The sequence below is a fragment of the Fringilla coelebs genome (assembly GCF_963513975.1).
Source record: "Fringilla coelebs genome assembly, chromosome: 26".
NCBI lineage: Eukaryota > Metazoa > Chordata > Aves > Passeriformes > Fringillidae > Fringilla > Fringilla coelebs.
In genome coordinates, this window is record NC_140052.1 from 227155 (window position 1) to 249376 (window position 22222).

Here is a 22222-nt window from a genome sequence, read left to right on the forward strand (position 1 = left end):
TGACGGCGGGGTGGAGCTCTGCCCAGGTGAGAAGGGGCTCAGGTGTTGGGGTGTCCAGGAGCTGCCCCCCGTGCTCCTGGGGGTCCCTCCCAGCCTGGATTTCCATGATCCATGGCCAGGAGGTGAGGGGAGGACACTGGTGCTCCTGTCCTGTTTGATGCCAGGGAATGCTGGATCCTGTTTGATCCCAGGGAATGCTGGATCCTGTTTGATCCCAGGGAAATGCTGGATCCTGTTTGATCCCAGGGAATGCTGGATCCTGTTTGATCCCAAGAATGCTGGATCCTGTTTGATCCCAGAGGAATGCTGGATCCTGTTTGATCCCAGCAGAAAGGCTGGATCCTGTTTGATCCCAGGGAATGCTGGATCCTGTTTGATCCCTGGGAATGCTGGATCCTGTTTGATCCCAGAGGAATGCTGGATCCTGTTTGATCCCAGCAGAAAGGCTGGATCCTGTTTGATCCCAGGGAATGCTGGATCCTGTTTGATCCCAGGGAATGCTGGATCCTGTTTGATCCCTGGGAATGCTGGATCCTGTTTGATCCCAGAGGAATGCAGGATCCTGTTTGATCCCAGAGAAATGCAGGATCCTGTTTGATCCCAGCAGAAGTGCTGGATCCTGTTTGATCCCAGGGAATGCTGGATCCTGTTTGATCCCAGGGAATGCAGGATCCTGTGCTAGCCACGGGCTGCTGCCAGCCACAATCCCATTCCCAGAGGCACAAACTTGGCCTCTGCTCAGCCACTCTTGGCTCCCAGAGGGTGGGGGGAAGCCGAGCATGAGAAACAGCCTCGTTTTTCTGTTTAAATCCCAAAAAAACGCTGGGCCAACTGCTCTGGTCTCCCTGGAAAGGCTGGCACGGGCAGAGCCGAGCAGCAGGGATTGCTGGAATGTGCTGAATGGAGCTGAGATTCCCCAGAGGCCGGGAAAAAGAAACCATGAGAGGAGAGATTCAGCCACATCTTCCGCCACACTCCCAGGCAGGATTATTTCCCGTCACCGTGTTGGTTTCCATGTGATGTTTTTCCTGTGTTTTAGGGTTAAATGGAGCGTCTTGAGCGGGCTGTGGACCCGTGGAAGATTGTGATTCCTGCTGGAGACAGATTCCTGGATATTCAGCCTGGAGAAGGGAGATTTAACAGTCTAAACCAGATAAACTGAAAGAAGTGAACAGTCCTGGGTGCCTGCTGACAGGCACAGCCAGTTTCCTGCTCCCCTGGGAATCACTGCTCTGCCTGCTCGGGCCAAAAGAGAAAAAACAACAGGTTATCCAAAAAACGAAACAGCATCTGAAAAATAACAGGTATCCAAGAAATTTTAAAAATCCGAAAAATAACAGGATATTAAAAAAAATAAAAATAATACCCGAAAAATAGCTGGTTATCCAAAACCAGTAGGTTCTCCAGAGCTGTCCTGGAGCAAAGGAAAGGAAAGGATAAAGGGGAAAGGGGAAAGGGAAAGGAAAGCAGCCCTGATTTCCTGCCAGCTGTCCCCCAGCCTTGCCCACTCCCAGCGCCTGCCTGGGGCTGCAGTCACTGCCTTCCTCACTGACTGCCCGCTCTGGGCTCTCAGGGCCGGGAAAGAGACCCCGAACCGGCGGGTTTCGCCCCGAACCGGCGGGTTTTGCCCCAAACCGGCGGGTTTCACCCCAAAATGCGGCTGTGCCCGCACAGGGCTGGGCTGCGTCCGCCAGGGGGCGCCAATCGCCTCCCAAAGGGGATCCTCAAGCCCCGCCCCCAGCCGGAACACGCTCCGCCCATCCGCGGACCCGCCCACAACCCCACCCTTTATCAAGCCCCGCCCCGCGCACATAGGCACCGCCCACATATGCAAATCTAGTTCCGTCTCCGCCCCCTTGGTGCCATTCTCGCTCCCTCCCCGCTCTCGCGAGAGCCGTGCCCGGAAGCGGCCGAGCCGGGCTGAGGGCCGCCCGCCATGGAGGCCCCGCGGGCGCTGCCGCTGCTGCTCCCGCTGCTCCTGCTGCTCCTGGGGCTCTGCGCCGCCGGTACGCCGCGCCGGGGCACCGCGGCAGGGGCGGGAGAGGGTTCCGAAGCCCTTGGGCTGGGGAGGGTCAGGCACCGCGCTTGGTTTGGGGGGCTCCTCTGCCCTTGGGGTTCCGCCGCGTTCGGTCACCGGGGGTTCCCCCTCCGCCCTTGGCAACCCCCGCTCCCCCGAGGTTCAGCGGGGCTCACCGGGGTTCCCCTCCGCCCTCGGTAACCCCGCTCCCCCGAGGTTCCGCTCTGCTCCCCGGCTCCTGTGGCGTGTCCCCCCTCCCGCAGGGGTCCCGCCGCCCCTCTGGGGGTCTCCCCTCTGCCCCCCGGTGCCCACTGACCGGGCTCCCCGTGTTTGCCGCTGCAGACGGCTCACAGACCGACACCAGCAGATCTTCCACGGTGCCCGGGGGAGCCGGAGGAGGTGCCAACGGGGAGCACACGAACGCAGCCACAGGGGACGGAAACGAGCAGAATAACAATGGTAACTCCAACAAAAACGACCCCAAAACACCAGACACGGGCGGCGGGACCGACGCGGATGAGAACACGACAAACAGACAGCAGAACAACAACCCGACTGGAAACGGCAGCAACGACGACGAGGAGAAGAAGAAAAAGGAGTCACAGGAAGGCAGCAACACAGAGACTGCTCAGGAGAGCCAAGGTGGAAATGGCAATGGTGTAAGCAATGAGGGAGGAGGTGGGGGAAAAGGACCTGAAAGCCAGAGCAGCGGCAGTGGTAGCACAGGTAAGACAGGCAGTGATGGCCAGGCCAACCCAGGCAGTGCCCCTGGTAGCCAGGGCAATTCAGGGACCAGCAGTGCTAGCCAGGGCAACACAGGCAGTGGCACTGATGGCCAGGGCGGTAAAGAGTCCAGCACTGCAGACACAGGCAACCAGAGCAGTGGCAGTGGTGGCCAGGGCAATTCAGGGACCAGCACTAATGGTGAGAGTGGCAGCCAGAACAGCAAAAACAATCAGCAGAACAGTGTCAGCAACAACGGCCAGGATGGCAGCCAGGCAGGGGGCAGTGAGGACGGGGGCAGCAAGGATGGCAAGACCAAGAGCAGCAGTGACAAGGAGAGCAATGGCCAGGGCACTGAGAACACAAATGATAGCACCAACCAGAGCAACAACCAGAACAGCGACAAGGATGAGGCCAACAGCAACAAGGAGAAGGCCAACAACAGCAAGGGCACTGATAGCAAGGACAGCAAGAACACAAAAGACAGCACCAACCAGGACAGCACCAACCAGGACCAGGGCAACACCCAGAGTGGCACCAACCAGGACCAGGGCAACACCCAGGGTGGCACCAACCAGGACAACGGTGACAGGAGCAGGGCTGGCGGCGAGGGCAGCACAAACGGGGCCGGCAGCCCAGGCGGGCAGCAGGCCCAGGCTGAGAGCCAGGGCAGTGCTGCTGGCGAGCAGCCTCACGGCCAGGACAGCGCTCAGAACTCCCAGGAGGAGCAGAGCCCCGTGTCCCACTCGGCTGCCCCTGCTGGGGACGGTGACAGCTCACTGGAGAATGAAGAGGGCGCCGTGGAGGACGTGGCCAAGGCTGAGGAGGGCAGTGACACCTCCCCGGAGCAGGATGGGGACAGGAGTGCTCCCTCCCTGCCCAGGGCCCGCTCGGAGAGCAGCCACTTCTTTGCCTACCTGGTGACCACCGCTGTCATTGTCGCAGCCCTGTACGTGGCCTACCACAACAAACGCAAGGTGAGCACCCTGCTCGAGCCCCCGGGCTGGGCTGGGACCTGCCAGCCCTCTCCCCTCCTCCTCCTGACTGGTTTCTCACCAGTATCTCCCAGTTTGGTCCACGTTCCTGTGGTCCCACAGCAGTGGGAGGGTTGTGGCCAGGAAAGGGGTTGGTTCTGGTGGGAGCTGGGTGTTCCAGCTCTGCTGCTGATTTTCAGCTGAGAGGTGAAACCACAAAGGGGTGTGGATCCCTCCATCTTATCTCTGACAGTTTCCTACTGACAGTTTTCTGTAGCAGCATCACGAGATTGGGGTTGTTTTTCCTCACATAAAGCGGGTTTTGAGGGAGGACAAAAAAAAAAAAGCAAATCCTTACTGTTTTCTGCTTGTTGAGCAAACCTCATAATCCATCTTAGGAATGGTTGAGTACTGGTTTTTACATGTTTCAAGTGCTTGGTCACAGGAAAAGGGTTGTGGGAGCAGGAAAATGAAAAGCCAGAGGTGAGCCTGTGTTGGAAGCTGCTGTTCCACTCACCCTGTCTCCATTTTTCTCTCTCCAAAGATCATTGCTTTTGCTCTGGAAGGAAAAAGATCAAAAACTGGTCGACGGCCCAAATCTGGTGATTATCAGAGACTGGATCAGAAGGTGAGAGCCAGCCCATAGTGGGGGTTGGAGTGGAAACACAAAATATTGCCCCTTTTCATTGGGAAGGGTCCCAAAGCCCCAGCTCAGGCAGTTTGGAAAGCACAGTTTGATGTAGAAGCAGGGTTTTGCCAGGAAATGGAGAAAGTGAGACTGAGGAGTGCTGGCAGAGCTGCCCCAGGGCACAGATGGCACAGTCTTGAGCTGGGCTGTGCTGGATGACTTTGTCACTGATCCAAATGACTTGTCAGAGAGGATTTTAGTGGGAGAGAGGTAGGATTTGTGGAGAAATCCCTTTCTTCTGCCCCTCGAGACCTTATTCCACCTCTTGCCCTTCAGGGCAGATGTGCCTGTAGGAGGAGGGAAGTTAGGAAAGCAAGAGCTTTCGTGTTTGCTTTGGGAGCTTCTCAGCCCACTCTGCTTCTCAGCAGAGTAATTCTGAGCTTTGGGTCAGTCCCAACCTTTCCTTTTGCCTTTCCAGATCTAGATTCCTCCTCAGATGATGGCGGGGATGCAGTGCTGCCACAGTTGGATTCCAGTCCACGGGAAGGAGGGGAAGCGCTTTTTGTTTTGCACCTGCACCTTGATAAAACCTCTCACTTCCCTAAACTGCTCCTTTCCCAGCTGCCTTGTTTTCCCCCTGGGCTGCTGGAAAGGCCAGGCCCAGGACTTGTGTGTCCCACTGCAATGGAATTTGCCATCTGCTGGACTGAGCCCTCCTTTTGGGGGGAAATGAAGCATCTGCTGCACAATGAGCCACGGGACTGTCCCTTGCCTGGGAACGAAGCTGCCCTGGCCTCCTCCTGCCCCTCCTCCTCCACCTGCTGGCTTTGGATGCTCAGGCTGGGAGCACCTGAGTTCTCTTGTTTGGAATTGACCCAGCACAGACACAGATTTGGGTTTTCTCTGCCTGATCGGTCTCACACCCAGATTCCCTTTTCCACACACGCCTTTGGCCATGCTGAAGCAGTTTTTGTAGCTCAAACCCTCTGTGCTCCATGCAGGTCTCCTCCCTCCCAGTGCTCCCAGTTGTGCCATTTGCACTGGGGGTGTTGGTAGTGGTGGGTGGTGGAGGAGGGGGCCAGGCTGGGGAATCCATGCCCTGTCAGGTCAGGGATTCAGATGGGAAGATTGCTTCCTGCCCTTGTCAGGTGTAGGAAGGAAGGAAGGTAAATCCCTGAGGAGTTTGGGAGGAGGGAAGCTCCCAGTCTCCCCAGTGCTGGACTGGTACTGCTCAGCCTGGGGGCTGGTGCACCCCCTGGAAGTTGGTTTTCATTCCTGCAGCTCCACTCCCCAGAGGTTTCTTCAAGCTGGGATGTTTCTGGAGAGGGCACAAAGTACCTGCTTGGCTCCTGCTTTGGGTTTTTCCAGAAAAAAAAAAGGATTTGAGGAGCCCAGAGCTCCTCAGGTGGGCACCCAGCTGCACCACATCAGGTGCCAGGCGTGTGCCAGTCCTGCACTGACTGCACAGGAAGAGTCCCAGGACGGTTAAATTCCCTCCTAGGGGCTTTTCCTGGCCTTGCCAGGCTTGGGAACAATCAGCTCCTTGCCCTGTGGTCACCTTGGACAAGGGCAGAGCTGTTTCCTGGTCACTGTGAAAGCTGCAGCTCTAGTTTTGATTTCTTAATGGTTTATTCCAAGAGGGGGAGGGAGGGCTTGGCCTTCTCCAAACCCTAAAACCATCCTTTCCCTTTTTGCTGGCTCTTGGCAAGCATCAGAGTCCCTCTTGGCTTTGAAGAGTTCTCAGGGTTTCCCTAGGAAACATCTAGGATGCTGAAAGGACTTCCAGGAGTTGTTTGGAGAGCAGGAGGGTGGAGGGAAGGGAAGGGGAAGCAGGGCTGGGAATGCAGCTCTGGAGAAGAAGGGTGGGAGCCTCCTGGCCCAGCCCAGCCTGCTGCAGAGCCCCCAGGGATCAGCCAGGCTGGGGAGGGGGCACTCCTGGCTCTCCAGGCACAGCGGGGAGACAAACCCTGCTCCAGTGTGTGGGACCCATGGGCTGCTCTGGCCAGGGCTCTGGAGTGAGTGTGTGTGCTGTCTGGAGTGAGAGTGCTCTACGCTGGCTTTGTCCTGGTTTGTCTTTTTTTAAATTGAATAATAATTTAGAAAGGCTTTCTATTTTTTCACCATCTGCTTACTTTTCTGTCCTGCAGCTGTTTCAAACCCTCTCTTGCCCCAGGCTGTGGGAATCCCACCCTGCTGCCAGCAGGGGAGGGATATTTTGGACCTCAAGCACCTGGATCCCAGGCTGGGCCAGGCATTCCTTAGGGTGATGAGGACACCCCTCAGGGCTCTCACCAGGCTGAATTGTGGGGTTTTCCCCCAAAATCTCCCCACCAGCACTTCCCGAGGCTGGCGTGTTCTGCCAACAGTCTGGGCTGCCCCAAACCTCTGGGATTGCTCCCAGTTTGTTGAGTTTTATGGTGTTTATGCTACGTGTCCCACAGGGATCAAGGTGCACAGAACCTTTTCCCTTTGGATACACGTGTTTTCCATGGATGCTGTCTGTTGGTACAGAGGGGTTTTTTGCCAAATATTCCTACTTTCTAGGCTCGAACCAGCACGTGATTTGTTTTCTGCTGCAGTGCAATGCACCTTGCTTGGAAGGATCAGAATTTTTTACAGTTCTTTGTACTGTTTTTTTATTTTCTGTGTGGTGAAATCAGTAAACGGATTAAAAAAGACACAAAAGGTTGAGTTTTCACTTCTCTCTTGGTCTTGTTTTTTTCACGTTCTTTGCATGGTTTTCATTGACACCTGGCACCAAAGGTGCAGGCTGGCTCCTCTTTATGCAAAACCACTTGATTTTGATGAAAACCCCTGGTTTTGTGGAGCTGTCTGTGCTCAGAGCTCCGTGTGCAGCCGGAAGGAGCCCAGACAGGCCCGGGCCAGAGCGGATTTGAAGTTTCCAGTCTGCTTTCCAGGGCCCAGTATCAGCCCAGCTCCACTGGGTGCTGTGAGGTCAGGGCCCAAGAGGAGATTAAACTGCTCTGGACACAGTTTAGCGGTGAGCTCTCCTCTTGGATTTCTTCTTCCTCCTGCAGAGAGCCCCAGAGGGCAGTGCCAGGGTGTCCCAGCTGGCTGGAGGCTGGGGAGGAGAGGTGTGGAAGGGGAGGAGAAGGTGCCCGGTGCACGCTGAGGGCACTCTGGGGAGGGTTTCCTGCCAGGAATGGGAGAAAGTCCCTCCTTTCCCCTGCCTCCTTTCCCTCCCAGGAGGAAATCCTGCCTTCCACCCTCTCCTCCAGTCCCGGCTGCGAGCAGGGAGGGCCCCTGGTTTTCCTGGGGGTGGGTTACTCACAGCTTATAGGAGGAAAAATGGGTGGAAATGGGGGATCAAAGGAAGCTTCCCATGGGGAGAGACCTTACAGACCCCCCAGCTCCCAGCCTTGCTGCCAGGGGCTCAAAGCACTGCTCTGCTCTGTGTCCTCAGGGTGATTTCCCAAAAAAATCACTGCATTGTGCTGCCAGAGCTCATGAACCCCCTGCCTGCTCCCGTCCTGATCTGATAGGGCTGGAAAGGCCCCAAAATACTTTGGCAGGCAGGGCAGGTCCTGTCCCTGGTGCAGGAAGCAGAGGGGGCATCCCAGGGGTGGGGAGTGCCCGTGGGGTCATGTGGGGGTGACTGCCCTGGAGCCAAAGTCCATGAGTGGAAATAATGTCAAATAAAATCAGAAATCTTTGCCAGCTGGGTTGGGCTCTGCTTATCGGGGCAGGATTGAGGCATTCTGATAGAGGCAGCTCAGCAGAGAGGCCCTGAGGGTGGAGGAGCTTTCATGCATGAGAAACTGGGTGAAACTGGGCACAGGGCTGGGGCTGTGCCCTTCAACCCTCCTGCTGCTCTGGAGAGTGCAGCTCTCCCCCAGCTGGGGCCTGGGCTCTGCTAACAGGGGACAGCGTGAGAGGAAATGGCCTCAAGCTGTGCCAGGAGAGGTTCAGGTTGGATTTTGGGAAGATTCCCCTATGGAAACAGCAGTCCAGGCCCTGAGCAGGGGTGGAGACCCCATCCCTGGGGGGATTTAGCAGCTGTGTGGATGTGGCACCTGGGGACATGGGTCAGTGGTGGCCTTGGCAGTTGGACTTGGTGTTCTCGGGGCTTTCCCAACCCAGATGGTTCCAGGGTTCTGTGAAATGCTGCTACAGCCCCTCCCTGGCCTCCACTCTGCACCCAGTGAGCCCAGCCTGCAAACCCATTAACCTCCCCGGGTTTGTTTGATCTCTTCTTCTTCTCCTGAAAGCTTTGAGTCCTGCACGGCCTCCTGAGCAAACAGGTGAACCCGAGCTGATCTCACTGCAGGTATTTTCCTTATGGGCAGGGCAGCAGCCAAGCAAACACATCAGCTTTGCCTCTGCATGACAGATTCCGTGGCCTGGGACTGTTTGTGTGGATTAAAAAACCACCAGCATGACTGAGATGGCATTTGCAAAGTTGGAGCTCTTTGGGGTGAGAAAAGCAGCAGGAGAGGCAGGTTTGGGTCTCCTCAGAGCTGCTGGGGGAAGGTTGGGTGAAGGAAGGTTGGATGTCACTGCACTGTTCTGGGCCCAAATCAGATGTTTCTGCTCTCCAGAGGGTCCCTGGGAAGAGGACCTGGCTCTTCTGCCAGGGATCCAGGGGCAGCCCCAGCTGCTCTGGGCACCCTGTGCCAGGGCCTGCCCACCCTCCCCGGGAACAATTCCCAATTCCCAATCTCCCATCCATCCCTGCCCTCTGGCACTGGCAGCCATTCCCTGTGTCATGTCCCTCCATCCCTTGCCCCCAGTCCCTCTCCAGCTCTCCTGGAGCCCCTTTAGGCCCTGAAGGGGCTCTGAGCTCTGCCTGGAGCCTTCTCCAGGTGAGCACCCCCGTTTTTCCCATCCTGGCTCCATGGCAGAGGGGCTCCAGCCCTGGAGCAGCTCCATGGCCTCCTCTGGACTCGCTCCAGAAGCTCCACATCCCTCTGGTGTTGGAGCCAGAGCTGGGGAAGCTCTGCAGGTGGGATCTCACCTGCTGTGCCCCTGGATTCCTCAAGGGGCTGACTCTGGGTGATCTCTCCGGGCAGAGCTCACCTTCTCTGCAAATTCCATCCCATCACCGAATTATCTCTCTGCTCAGTGATCTAATCCTCTTTGCCAGATCAGCCTTCAAGCCTCTTTCCAGGGCTCCTTTCCAGCACGGTCACACTGCTCCCTGCTCAGCAGCTGGCTCTGGCCTCTGTTTTTCTCCTGCTCCATCAGCACGTTCCATTCTGCTCTCCCTTCCCCTTCTCCCTCACAACCGCCAGCCCCACTGGCCCATCATGAGGCACAAATCCCAGGATCATGATCACTATTTTATTACTTCCAGTCTCACATGCTTCCCTTCCCATCTGGAGACAACTTTCATCCTGTTCCCAAGCTTTTTTACCAGCAGACAGAAGGACTTTGTTGCTGCTAAAAGAGTGTGAGCTTGTGCCACAGATGCCTTGGGGCAACGGGGGGAGAGCAGCACCCAAACACTGGGAATACTGGGAGTTGGGGTCCTGCTGCTCCCAGGAATGACTCTGGAAGCACTGGACAGCCTGCAAGCTCTCAGACAGCTCCAGGGCTGCAGGTGGAGGTGGCTTTGGCTGGGGGCTGCAGGTGGAGGTGGCTTTGGCTGGGGGCTTTGGCTGGGGTCAGTGATCCTGATGGGATCAACAGCCACGGGAGCTGCTGGTGGCACCTGTTTTGGGGTTATTTTGACTTCTCTCCTGGGGTTATTTTGACTTCTCTCCTGGCCACAGCAGCTCCTGGGGACGCCCCTCATGGCCAGGAACCAGCACTGGACATGATGGTGGAAGGGGATGCATGTTTTGGGCATTTGGGGGTGAGGTCCAACACAATCTGTCTGGGAATGGGAACGGCATCGTCCTGGATGAAATCCCTCAGCTTGGCATAGAGACGGGTCTGCTACAGGCGTGTGACAGCTGAGAGTGAGGTGGGGTGGTGTGCTGGGGAGCAGGGGTCCCTGCTGGGGGGATGGCAGCCTTTAGTCTCCCTTCTTGGAGCTGGTGGCCTGCAGGCGCATCTTCAGCCACGCCACGTCCGCGTACAGGTTGCGCTTGAGGATGGTGCTGGCGCAGATGATGGCTCCTTGCAGGGCTCCCATGAAACCCCCCAGGCACAAATCCTGCCCTGAAAGGAGGGAGCAGCAGATGAGGTCCCCTGTGAGCAGCCCTCAGTCCCCACTGCGTCCCAGCCAACCATCAGTGGTGGTTTGGGCATCACCTTCCAGCTGCCCCCCACCATCCCTGGGGTCTGAGCCCACAGCCCCCTCCTCGTCTGACCTTCCCTTGTCTGCAGCAGGAAATCCCTGCCGTGCCCTGGGCAGGGAGACACCCTCCCAGAGCTGGGGGAGCACAGCCCTTCCCTCCTCCCTGGGACCACGGAACTCTGCTTTTCCAGGCGTTATCCCATTGCCCCACAGCGGCTCTTCCCTTTATTCCCTTTCAGGACTGCAGGTTTTCCCTGCCCCATCCCGCTCCCCCGGAGCTGTCCTGCTCTGAGCACGCTGGTGGCCCTGTCACCTGTCAGGTAGAGGTTGGGCACGGCCGTGTCTGCCCGCAGGGTGGCAATGGCCTCGGCCTGCAGGCGGGGGATGCCGTGGTCAGCGCCGTAGAACTCGCCGTGGGGACTGGCAATGTAGTGCTGGTTGGTGAGGGGAGTGCCACCCGACAGGTACTCGATCTGCAGGGGACAGGGACAGGGACAGGGTGAGTGCTGGCTGGTGAGGGGAGTGCCACCCGACAGGTACTCGATCTGCAGGGGACACGGGACAAGGACAGGGACAGGGTGAGTGCTGGCTGGTGAGGGGAGTGCCACCCGACAGGTACTTGATCTGCAGGGGACATGGGACAAGGACAGGGACAGGGACAGGGTGAGTGCTGGCTGGTGAGGGGAGTGCCACCCGACAGGTGCTCAATCTGCAGGGGACACGGGACAAGGACAAGGACAGGGACAGGGTGAGTGCTGGCTGGTGAGGGGAGTGCCACCCGACAGGTACTCGATCTGCAGGGGACAGGGACAGGGTGGTCTGCAGGGCAGCAGCACAGGGGGCTTCTGCAGGAACCTGGCTGTGGGGGTACAGCCTAGGATGGGTTTCCTGGCAGAGCCTGGGCTGGTGGTTCTGGCCAGGTTTCATCCCAGGATGGTTCTGGAGGATCATCCTGGGATGGTCATCCAGATCTGCCCAGGCTGGATGGGGATTGGAGCAAGCTGGTCTGGGGGAGGGTGTCCCTGCTCACGATGGGGGGGAACTGGATGAGCTTTAAGGTCTTTTCCAACCCAAACCATTCCATGACTCCACGGTCATTGGGTAAGTAGAGAGGAGCTGGAGGACCCCTGAGCCCCGAGTTTCCTCACCCGGCCCTCGATGCGAGGGTAGAGCTTGGAGACAGTCTGCATGATGGCATCCACAAAAGTCTTCTTCAGGTCCTCATAGTCATCCCCCCGCTTGTGGACCTGCTTGTCCTTCCACTCCTCGAACCACTCGTACCTGGCGAAGGTGACGATGGCCAGCGTGGATTTACCTGCAGGAGGACAAGGCTGGGGGATTGTCCCTCTGCCCACCCTCATCCCACCCTGTCGCTGCCCCAAACCCGGGGGATGTCCCCAGATCTTTGGGGTTCCGTGTCCTTCCTCCAGGCATCCCAAAGACTGCTTTCCATGAGCCCTGCCCAGCTCTGGCCATGGACAGCTGAGTGGAAACTCCTTGTTTGAGATCACCAAACCCCAACAGGAGTCTTGAAACCCCTCACAAGCATTTGTGGCTGGGTGCCAGCCTCACCTGGGTGCCTCATTTCCCAGGTGGGGTCCTTGGCTGATGGCGAGGTGACAAAGAGCACAGGGATGTTGTTGGCAGCTTCCTCTCTGGTCGAAGCCAGGTAGCGCTGCATGCTGCACGAGAGGGAAAGGCTGAGCTGGGGTTCAGGGCACAGCTCCCCCTGAATCCTCCTTTGGCCAAACCCCCATTTGCTGAGTCACTGCCCAGGAATCCATCTCCTTACGCTCCACCAAGCACATCCAAGGTGAAGCCAAACCTACATTCCATCCAGGTCGTTCCCTGGGAAGATGAAGTAGTTGGTGGGCTCCAGCCCCAGCTCTTCCCTCGAGCCGCTGAGGCCGACGAAGACGGTGAAGCCCCCCTCACCAGGGCTCAGCATGTGGAGCTGGGACTGGATCTCTGCAGCGTGGAGGGAAAAAGGGCACTTAGTCTGTTCTGGGGGAAAGCAGGCTTTTCTAGGACCCTCGGATACAAAGAAGTGGTTTCTCTAGTCCTGGTCCTTTCCCACCAAACCCTGCCCCTTCCCACCCACACAAACCATCCCCTGTGCCCCTTCCTCCCAACTGTGCCCCTTCTCCCCATCCTTGCCCCTTCCAGAAGATTTTCTAGGACATTCCACCAACTCCCACCAATTCTGGGGCCCTGCACTGTGTTTTTTAGGGAATCCTCGCACCAATCCAGGACTTTCCCCAACCACAGCCAATTTGGGCCAATTAATTTAAGCTGAATGAAACCACCGTGAAGAAAGGAGCGGGCCAGGTCTGGGTTTTGAGGGCTGTGGCACAGGAGCGACAGGGGGCTTGCCAGTGTTAATTGGTAAATCGGCTTTCCCCCGGGGCTCAGGGCGGGATTAACGCCGCAACCCCGGCGGAGCCCGGCGCTGACGCCGCACCCGGCAGAGCCCGCGCCTCCGCCGGCAGCAGCCTCTCGTAGGTGTTGAAGATGCCGGCATCCGAAATGATCACGGGCGCAAAGATATCCACCGAATCCTGGCCTTTTCTGACGCTCACACCTGGAATCCGGAGGGGGAAGAATGAGGTGCTGCTGAAAGGAACCCCGCTTTGGGAGCAGCCCCGCGCCCGGTGCTCACCGCAGGCTCTGCCCTGGGCGTCCAGCAGGATCCTCTGCACCGGCGCCTTCCCAAAGACGTTTCCTCCGGCCCTCCGGATCACGGGGATGGTGTGGAAGGCGATCTCCCCCGCCCCGCCCTTGGGGTACCAGGCGCCGTGCAGGAAGTGGTTCACCAGGATGCTGTGCATGGAGAAGCTGGCCTTGGAGGGGAGCACACCTGGGAAAAGGGGGGGCCGAGGTGGGTTTGGGCAAATCACGGGCTTGGAGCTTATCCTAAATGTTTTAGGACGAGGAACACTTTGTACGTCCCCTTGTGCAGGAATGATGTCACCCCATGGGGAAGATGAAGAACGCAGAGGGAAAGGGATGGAGATGAGCTGTGGGGACATGTCGCCTGCCAGTGACCTGGGGACAAGGATGCTGGCGAAGCATCCACAGAATGTTCCTGCAAACCTTCCAAAAAAGGGGGTTCTTACCTTTGTTCTGTTTCTAAAGGGTCAAACGTCATCCCAGGGCCTCCTGGTCACCTACCATAGGTGGGGAAGATGTAGCTGAGCACAGCCCGGAGCTCAGGGTTGGGGGTGAGACCATCCACCACCTCCTTGAGGCTGCGTGAGGCCAGGTGGGAGAAGGAGCAGAGGCGTGGGAGCAGCCTGGAGCGGGTCAGGAGCCTGGCCAGGAACCTGGGGAGCATCTTCAGGACCCCCAGCAGCACAGCCCCCCGGCCGGCACTCTGCAGGGAGAGTCAGGGGCTCAGACACGCCCCAGAGGCGCCCCAAAGCCGTTTTTCCCCTTAAATTCACTGCTGGGGAGCTGTGGGCACGGGGAGTACTGGCTCCCTCAAAAACCTTCCCTCAAAAACCTCCTTCAAGAGAAGCTTCCACCAAAAAGCTTCCCCATCGAAACTCCTCCAGAGAGCTCCTCCCAAAAAACTTCCCCAAAAAGATGAGAAAAGCTTCCTTAAAGACCTCTGCCCCAACTCCTTAAAGAAACCTCCCCCAAAACATCCGTGATGGTGCATTTTTGAGGCAGAAAGGGGCGATTTTGCCCGATTTAGCTGACTGGTGTGTTTCCCAACGCTTTTGGGGTGCTGCCATCATTCCCTGGGGGTGCCCCTCGCTGTGTGACCCCCAGATCCAGGCTCCCCTGCTGTTACCCCACCTTCACCAGCCGCTGGAACTCGTCGATGGCCGCTGCCTCCCCGGGGAACTGCTCCTTCAGCCTCTGGAAATATTCCCTCTCCCCAGAATGGATGTGGAAGGTCTTGCCAGCGCCCTGGGGGTCCCCCAAAACCACGGTATCGTAGGTGGGCGGCAGCGGGGCCCACTCCAGCTGCCCATCTGTCAGCTGGTCCACCAGGAACCGCGTCAGGGAGCCCTCCTGCATCTGCCCCACATAGTGGATCCCTAAAATAGACATTTTTTCCTTTATTTTCCTCTTTTTTTCCCTTCATTTTCCCACCCCAGGACACACCAAACCCACCATCCCTACCCCATCAGCTCCATGTGGAAGAGAAAGGGAAAATCTGGGATACAGCCGCCTCCCAGCTGGGGTGAATGGCACTGACCACCGTGTTTTTAGCCGGTAATTTTGAGTTTTGTTACACTTCGCTATCCATCTCTGCTGTAAATAATCAATCCCGGAGGTTCGGGGACACGCAGAGCCGGACTTTGTCTTGCCACAAGAAGTTTTCCAGCAAGACGTGTCCTGAGGTGACATCCCCCGTGCTGGGAACCACGCAGGGGCGGGCTGTGGGCAATTGGGGGGTTTGGTATCCTGCACCCAGAGGGTTTTGGGGTGAAGAGCAGCAGAATGGTTTGTGTAACACGAGCTGCGTGCAGGGAGCTCCCGCCCTGAGGGTGTCCCACGCCCCTCCCTCGGCTCCGGGGGGAACTGGGGCCCCGAACGGTACCGGTGTCAAACTCGAAGCCCTTCTCGGTGAAGGTGTGGCAGCAGCCCCCCAGCTTGCCGTGCTGCTCCAGCACCAGCACACGCCAGCCCGCCTTGGCCAGCAGCGCCGCGGCCGCCAGCCCGCCGATGCCGCTGCCCACCACGATGGCATCGAGCTCCGCGGGCACCTTCTCTGCCGAGAACACTGCGGGCAACGGGGGGCGTCACTGCGGGGGCTCCCCACGGCACCCGGGACCCCCGGAACCGCCCTGAGAGGGTGGCACCGCGGGGGTGACACTGCCATGTCCGTGACAGCCGGCGCGGTGCCACCCTGGGGGTGACAATGCCACCCCCGTGACACCCGGGGTGGCACCGCGGGGGTGACACTGGGGGGAACAATGCCACCCCAGGGGGCCCGTCACAGCCCGGGGTGGTACCGCCCTGGGGGTGACAGTGCCATCCCGGGGGTGTCCGTGACACGCGGGGCGGTGCCACCCCGGGGGGACGTCGCTCCGGGGAGTTAATGGCAGGCCGGGGTGGTGCTGTCCCGGGGATGAGCCTCCCTGGGGGCGATGGCGCCCTGGGCTGGTGATGCCACGCCGGGTCTCATCCCGCCCGGGGGTTGGTGGCCCCGGGGGTCCCGTACCTGTCTTGACGACGGTCCTGCGCACAGCCTTGTCGGTGACGAGCGGGGCGGGCGGGCGGCGGCTGTCGGTGGCGAAGGGGTTGCGGCTGCCCGAGCCCCGCAGGAGCATGAGGGAGAGGAGGACGAGGAGGAGGAGGAGAAGAGGGGCGAGGAAGAGCAGCGCCTGCAGCCACATGGTGCTGCGGGAACAGCGCCGTTCCGGGAGCCGGGAACAGCGGCGGGGACGGCACGACCGGGAACAGCGGGCACGGGGGTGGCTCCGGCACGGGGCGGGGGGACCGCGGGGAGGAGCAGGGGCGGGCACTGGGAGCCGGGCCTGGGAAGTGGCATTGGGCACCGGGAGCTGGCCCTGGGCACCGGGGGCTGGCCCTGGGCACTGGGAGCAGGGACAGGGAAGTGAGAGCTGACACTGGGCACTGGGAGCTGGCGACACAGGGAGGTGACACTGCGATCTGGGAGCTGGGACTGGCATACTGGGAGCTGGCACTGGCAGCTGGCACTGGTGTCGCCAGGACTGGTCGCCCCTCTGCTGGCTCCGGAAGCCCCGAGTCCCGTTCCGGGCACTGGCCCCGTTCCAGCTCCGCCGCTTGGGCCCCGCCCTGCCCCACCCATTCTCGCCCCGCCCCGTTTGCGCCACGCCCACAGAGCCACGCCTCCGCCCCGTGCGCCTCTTTCCGCCTCGCGCGATGCACGCTGGGAATTGTAGTCGCGCATGTCCTCTCTAGCGGGCGGAGGTGCGGACTACAACTCCCGGCGTGCAGCGCGGCTGCGCCTGCGCAGTGCGGCGGCCTCGGGCGGGGGGCGCTGAGGGTCAGAGGGCTCTGAGGGGCTGGAACGGGCTCTGAGGGGCTGCGGGCGCCGAGGGCAGCAGCAGGCTCCTGAGGGGCTGAGCGGGGTGGCAGGTGCCGGGACACCCCCGTTCCCATCAGCCTTCTCTCCCGCAGGCCATGAGCGGCGCCGGGGGCTCGGAGCAGCCGGAGGAGCGGCCGGAGGAGCGGCAGAGCGTTGTGCCCCCGGCAAGTCCCGTCCCGAGCGTGTCCGACAGGAGCCCCCCCAGCCGAGACCCGCAGGGCCCCCGCCTCAGGGCTGCCAGCCCCCCGCTTCCCCCCATTGCTCCATTTCTACCGTTCCAACCACATAAAATCCTCCTGAGGGTATAGACCCTCCCTGAAGGGTCCCGAGCCGCCTTCCCGGGGCTGTTCCCTGGGGGGAGAGCTTGGGATAGGGGGTGGGCTGGAGTCTGGGGTCTGCCGGGGGAGTGACGCTGTGTTTGTTCCCTCTGTCCCCCTCAGATTCCAGCTCTGGGGCAGGGAGGTGTCCTGCAGGAGCTGGTGCTCGGAGAGGGGCAGCCCCCGGAGCCTGGTGAGCTTTTCCTGCTTCCCTTGGATGAGCCGTGGCGTTTCCTGGTGGGAAAGTCACCTGCGAGCCCCCAGGGATCAAACACGGGGGGATGTCTCAGTCAAATCCGTCTGGTCCCAGATCATTCCCCAAACTCACCCAAGACAAACCTTGTGGGGTGATTCCGGTTGGGATTTCCCTTGGAAAAGAGGAAACGCAGCCGCAGGGTGTACTGAGCGGGGCTGGGGGCAGCCCCCCACTCCGTGTCTGCCCCCCAGACCTGACTCCGGTCCCCCTTCCCTCGGGCAGGGCCCAGCGAGGAGCAGCGCCAGGCCCAGGAGGAGTGGGAGGCTCTGGAAGAGATCCAGTCAGGTACGGGGACTAACAGGGAAGGGGGAAAGGAGGTGGGGGCGTTATTTGGGGTGGAGGGGAGGGAGGGGGCGGCCGGTTCCTTTCTCCTCTTGTTCCCCACGGCTTCGTTCTCCTGGAACTGGGATCATTCTGGGGGCAGTCAGGGCTCCGTGGGGGTCTGACCCGCTCCCTGCCTCCCTGCAGGGCTGGGGGACACCTCGGGCGCGGCCCCCCCTCCGATTTCCTTCACTGAGGCGCTGCAGCACTTCCAGAGCGCGGAGCTCCCGTCCAGCCGGGTACGGCCGGGCTCCGGCTCCGCTCCCTGCCGGGAGAGGGGCACCAGCCCCTGCCCCGCCTCCGGCCGCGCTCCCTGAGCGCTCCGGGCTCTTTCTCCTGCAGGGCAAGGCCCGGGCTCCGAGGCGCCGCGGCTTCCTGGCTGCCCTGCTCCGCTGCCTCCGCGGGCCCCCGCGGCTCCGCCCGCAGCTCCGCGGAGAGCAGGAGCTGGCGCTGGCCATGGCACAGTGTGAGTGGTGCCCTTCGTGCCCTGCTGGAGCGCATCCCTGCTCCCTACGGGCACAGCTCCGGGTGGGAGCTCTGGCTCCACCGCCCTTCTGCCCCTCAGTCCAGGGGGAATGGGGTGGGAATCACCCGGTCCCTTGGCATGAGGGGGGCATACACACATGGGAACCCTGGGTCTGGGGGGTGAGTGGCCTTTTCTGGGCACCGAGGGGGGTTTTAAGGTCCCAAGGTGTGATTTTTAGGTGCTGTGAGGGTGTGGGTTTGGTTTTGGGCACTGAGAGACGTTTTCTGGGCACTGTGGGTTTTTGAGGGTGTTGAGGGGTGAGTTTGGGGTCTTTTGAGCACCAAGAGACATCTTTTGGGTGCTGTGCGGTGTTTTTGAGAAACAGGGGGGGGATTTTTAAGGTGCCATGGGGCATGGGTTTGGCTGCTGAGGGTTTTACAATGCCAAGGGGCGTTTTTAGGTAACAAAGGGGTTTGGGGAGGATGTGAGGTGTTTTTTTAGGTGCCAAGGAATGTTTTTGGGTGCCAAGGGGTGTTCTTGGGGCACTGGGGGATGCTTTTCAGATGCCAGGGGTGTTGTGAGCAGCTGGGTGCTGGCTCCCTCCCCGCAGGTGCCCTGGATGACTCGGAGCGGGTGCACATGCGGATCCTGCAGACCATCTACCGGCAGCTGACGCGCTCCAGGCTGGGCTGCCCGCGCTACGGGGCGCACTGGGAGGAGCTGGGCTTCCAGGGTGGGACAGGGAGCAGCCCTCTGCCTGGGGGCATCCCCAGAATCCATTCAAACCTCCCCTGGAACCTCCCCGTTCCATCCCAGCTCCCTCAGCCGCTCCCTGTGCTCCAGAGCCAGCTCCACCGACCTCCCTTGGGCCTGCTCCAGCACCTCAATGTCCTCCTTGGACCCCAAAACTGATCCCAGGCTTTGATCACCCCAATCCTCCCTCTCTTCTCCATATCCCTACAAAATTCCCAGGGTGCTCTCAGTCCCTTTGTCCATAGAAGAATTAAACCAAACTGGCCCCAGTACAACATCTGGACTGGTTGGCTGGGTCATCCCAGTACCGTGTTCCTAAAAAAGCTGGTAATTCCTGGAAAGGTGTGGGAGTGGTGGGGTGGAGCAGCTGGTTAATGCCCAGATGAGCAAGGTGATGGCCCCACTAGGGAAAGCTTTCCCTCAGGAAAGGGAATCCCAGGATTGTTGGGCTCTGGAAGTGCAGTGACAGGGAATACAGGGAATAAACAGCCCATGGAGGTGGGAAGGTGGCAGGGGTGACTCCAGGCTGTCTCTCACCCTCCCAGGTGCAGATCCCGGGACTGACCTGCGTGGGACAGGAATGCTGGGGCTGATGCAGATGCTGTTCTTTGTCCTGGATTCCCGGATGCTGCCGCTGGCACGGGAGATTTTCCAGCTCTCCCAGCATGAAACCCAGGCATGACCTTCCCCCTCCTCCCTGCCAGGGGGTCTCCCTTGGAATTCCCCTGGTCTGGGAGAGGGAAGAACAAAAAGCTTCTGAGTTTTTTTGTGATGCTGAACCACCTCATGCTCGTGAGGGGAAGAAGGTGGTGCCCAACAGCCCTGACCCAGGCTGGAACAGAGCTCCAAGTGCTGCATTTAAGCTGGGAACAGGATTTTAGGGATTTGATACTGGCTTGGAGCGGGATAAACAGGCTGGAGAGTTGGGCAAGAGGAAAATGGGAGTAAGTAGAGACATTAGAGTCCGGGTTTAAGCCTGGGTACAAGATAGGCTCAACCCTCAGCATTGATGTAGTGTCAAAGGGCAGGAGGTGCCGCGGGGAGGAGAGTTTTCCATCTGAGCTTCCATAATGCTGGAATTGTGGTTGTTTTCCAGAATTTTCCCTTCTGCATCATGTCTGTGAACATCACCCGGATCGTCATCCAGGCGCTGCAGGAGGAGCGGCTCTCCCGGTGAGCAGGCTTGGGTTCGGGGTCCAAAGCTGCATCCCAGCTTTTGTTCCCCTGCCCAGAAGCTGGCTGAGCCCTCTCCTGCTGTAATTATCAGAGGGGACTCAGTTTCTTCATGCAGAAAATCCAATTCTTTATTCACAGAATTCATTTTATGCAGTTTTCACAGACCTCGTGTGTAACTCCAGCTGGCTGGTAGTTTTCTTGCCAGTCAGTTCATTGGTTTAAAAGTGCCTGTGTGTGTAAGACTCTCTCCATCCAAGTGTTTACACATTTCCTTAGTGGATTCTCATGGGACAGACCTATTGTTTATGCAGGTGCAGATTTCTGTTTCTCTCCAAGAGTAGGTGTCTGTGTTAACAGACTCTTCACTCCCAACATCGTTCCGCATGGGAACTTCCAACCTATTGCTAGCTTAGCTAGACTAGCAGGGCCTAAACCACATTTTTTAAAGACTTTGCCAATAATTTGACTTGTCAGTAATATCTGTAGTCCCCCTGCAGGGAGTGCAACCGGCGGCAGCAGGTGATCGGGGTGCTCAACGACCTCTACGCCGCCGCCTTCCTGCACCTCTCCCGCCTCTGGGAGCAGCAGCACGGCACCGTGGCCAACGCTGGCTTCTTCCTCAAGGGTTTGTCTTCACAGCTTCTCCTTCCCCAGCCCAGTGACACATGGGGGCAGTCCAGACATTCCCAGTTTAATCCCCACACTGAGGTTTTTCCAGTTTTCCCTTTCCCAGGGGTTTTTACTCCCATTTTCCACCCCAGGGGGATACTCGAGGTGGGTGACACATGGGGGCATTCCCTGCTCCACAGGCAGGGAGCCATAGCTTAGCCCCTGTCCATGAATTACATATTCCAGAGAGGAATGCTGTCAGTGGGACTAGTGTATCCCTCAGAAACCAGGATCCAGGCACTGCTGGGCTCCAGCTTCACCCCATCTCCCCTGCACTCCGATTTTAGGGTGCTTAAGCTGGCACTCTGCTGTCTCATCCCAAGGGAAAATGTCAGGACACCGGATGTATTGGACCCTTGACACCATCCAGGCCTGCTCCCCTCAACCTCTTCCCCCTCTGATCTTTCCAGAGCTGGAATTATCCACCAAAAAGAAGCCGAGGCAGCTGCTGAAATCCCTGGAAGCCTACCTGAGCCATGGCCTTCGGCCTCCCTCCCCTCCCTCCCAGATCCACTTCACCAGCATTTGTGACCCTGGGGTGGAGCAGGAGGGAGATTCCTGACTGCTCTGGCACGGAGTGGGAACTGCACAGGGAATTCTGCTGGTGGATCAGCCCTTGGAGGGACACACACCGGTGTTCCCCTGGTTTTGGGGGCTCAGGAAGGGCCAGCAGAGCTCACGGAGCTGGGATTTTGCTTGCTCCAGATGGAACTTTCTGGAAGCAAAGGAGGAGGAGGTGGTAGAGCAGGGGATTCCGTGAGCCACCCAGCCTGGTGCTGGGATAGTCACTCTCCCCACCCCAAATACAGGGTCCCACCTAGGTCCTTACCCTCCCCAGGTGGAGCTGGAAGGTGCTGCTGCATTCCTGGGTCCCATCCCAGCCCCAGCAGTGCCTGGAATGGGTAACCCCCACTTTGGGGGGCTGTGTCTGACCCCCAGAGTCACTGTGGGCTGTCAGCACCCCAAGAAGCTACTGAAGGGGGAGGTGAGGGATCTGGTGGGAAAGAGAGTTTTGGATTTTTCACTGGACTCTCTGTCTGGGAGAAGGAAAGGCGAGCTGGGGTGCCCAGAGTCCACTTTGGGGTGATAAAGGTGCTTTGGAGGAGAGGAACAAGGGTTGAGAGCTCCAAGGAGGAGGGCAAGGGTTGTTCCCTCTGGGAGCAGCTCAGGGTCAGTGCTTGGGAATGTCCCCAGGCCCCTAAAAATGGGGGGGAAAGCAGCCCCCAAAGCCCAAATCTGGAGAGAAATGAGGGAGAAGTGGGAGCTGGGGGAGAATGGAACGTTGTGGCCCCAGCCCCCCTGAGAGGGTGATGATTCCTAGGGGCTGGGAATGCTCCTGGATGGGAAAAAATAAATAAATAAATGGAGAAAAAAGGAGCCTGGCGTTGGGGTTTGCTGTCCTGATCTTGAGTTATTGTGGAAATTGGAGGGGGAATCCTTTTCAGGTGTTTTGGGGGAACAAATATGTGGTAGGGGGTCAGGGCAGTCTTGCACCTGTGGGAACACATTTGGGAATGGTATCTGAGATCTGGGATGGGGGGGGGGGGGATAGAAAAGACAAGAGAAAAAGGAAAATGGATGGTATGAAAGGAAAATAAAAGCAAAGAAACAAGAAAAAAGAAGGGAGAAAAAAACCCCATGAAATAGAAAGGACAAGGAAAAAAGGAGGGAGAAAAAGCTGAGGAAAAAAGA

General features: G+C 58.9%; 3 protein-coding genes across 3 annotated transcripts; 2 read left to right on the forward strand and 1 right to left on the reverse strand.

The window, feature by feature from the left end:
* The first annotated feature begins 1900 nt into the window (after positions 1–1900).
* Positions 1901–7008, forward strand: TGOLN2 (trans-golgi network protein 2). Its single transcript, XM_084221762.1, has 4 exons — positions 1901–2006; positions 2360–3717; positions 4259–4342; positions 4821–7008. Exons 1-4 carry the CDS (start codon positions 1937–1939, stop codon positions 4824–4826), a joined length of 1518 nt encoding a protein of 505 aa, XP_084077888.1. The 5' UTR covers positions 1901–1936; the 3' UTR covers positions 4827–7008.
* A 2621-nt stretch (positions 7009–9629) lies between these two features.
* On the reverse strand, positions 9630–15976 carry RETSAT (retinol saturase). Its single transcript, XM_084221789.1, has 11 exons — positions 15721–15976; positions 15097–15279; positions 14346–14590; positions 13716–13917; positions 13204–13401; positions 13006–13125; positions 12374–12512; positions 12117–12226; positions 11693–11859; positions 10858–11017; positions 9630–10465 (listed from the first exon to the last, which is right to left on the reverse strand). The coding sequence occupies exons 1-11, from the start codon at positions 15893–15895 to the stop codon at positions 10320–10322; spliced, it is 1845 nt and encodes a 614-aa protein (XP_084077915.1). The 5' UTR covers positions 15896–15976; the 3' UTR covers positions 9630–10319.
* Positions 15977–16487: 511 nt separating this feature from the next.
* ELMOD3 (ELMO domain containing 3) lies at positions 16488–21936 on the forward strand. The gene is made up of 11 exons (XM_084221767.1): positions 16488–16530; positions 16665–16736; positions 17013–17082; positions 17368–17430; positions 17614–17705; positions 17809–17932; positions 18543–18665; positions 19231–19361; positions 19782–19858; positions 20359–20486; positions 20941–21936. The coding sequence occupies exons 2-11, from the start codon at positions 16668–16670 to the stop codon at positions 21090–21092; spliced, it is 1029 nt and encodes a 342-aa protein (XP_084077893.1). The 5' UTR covers positions 16488–16530; positions 16665–16667; the 3' UTR covers positions 21093–21936.
* Positions 21937–22222: the final 286 nt, after the last annotated feature.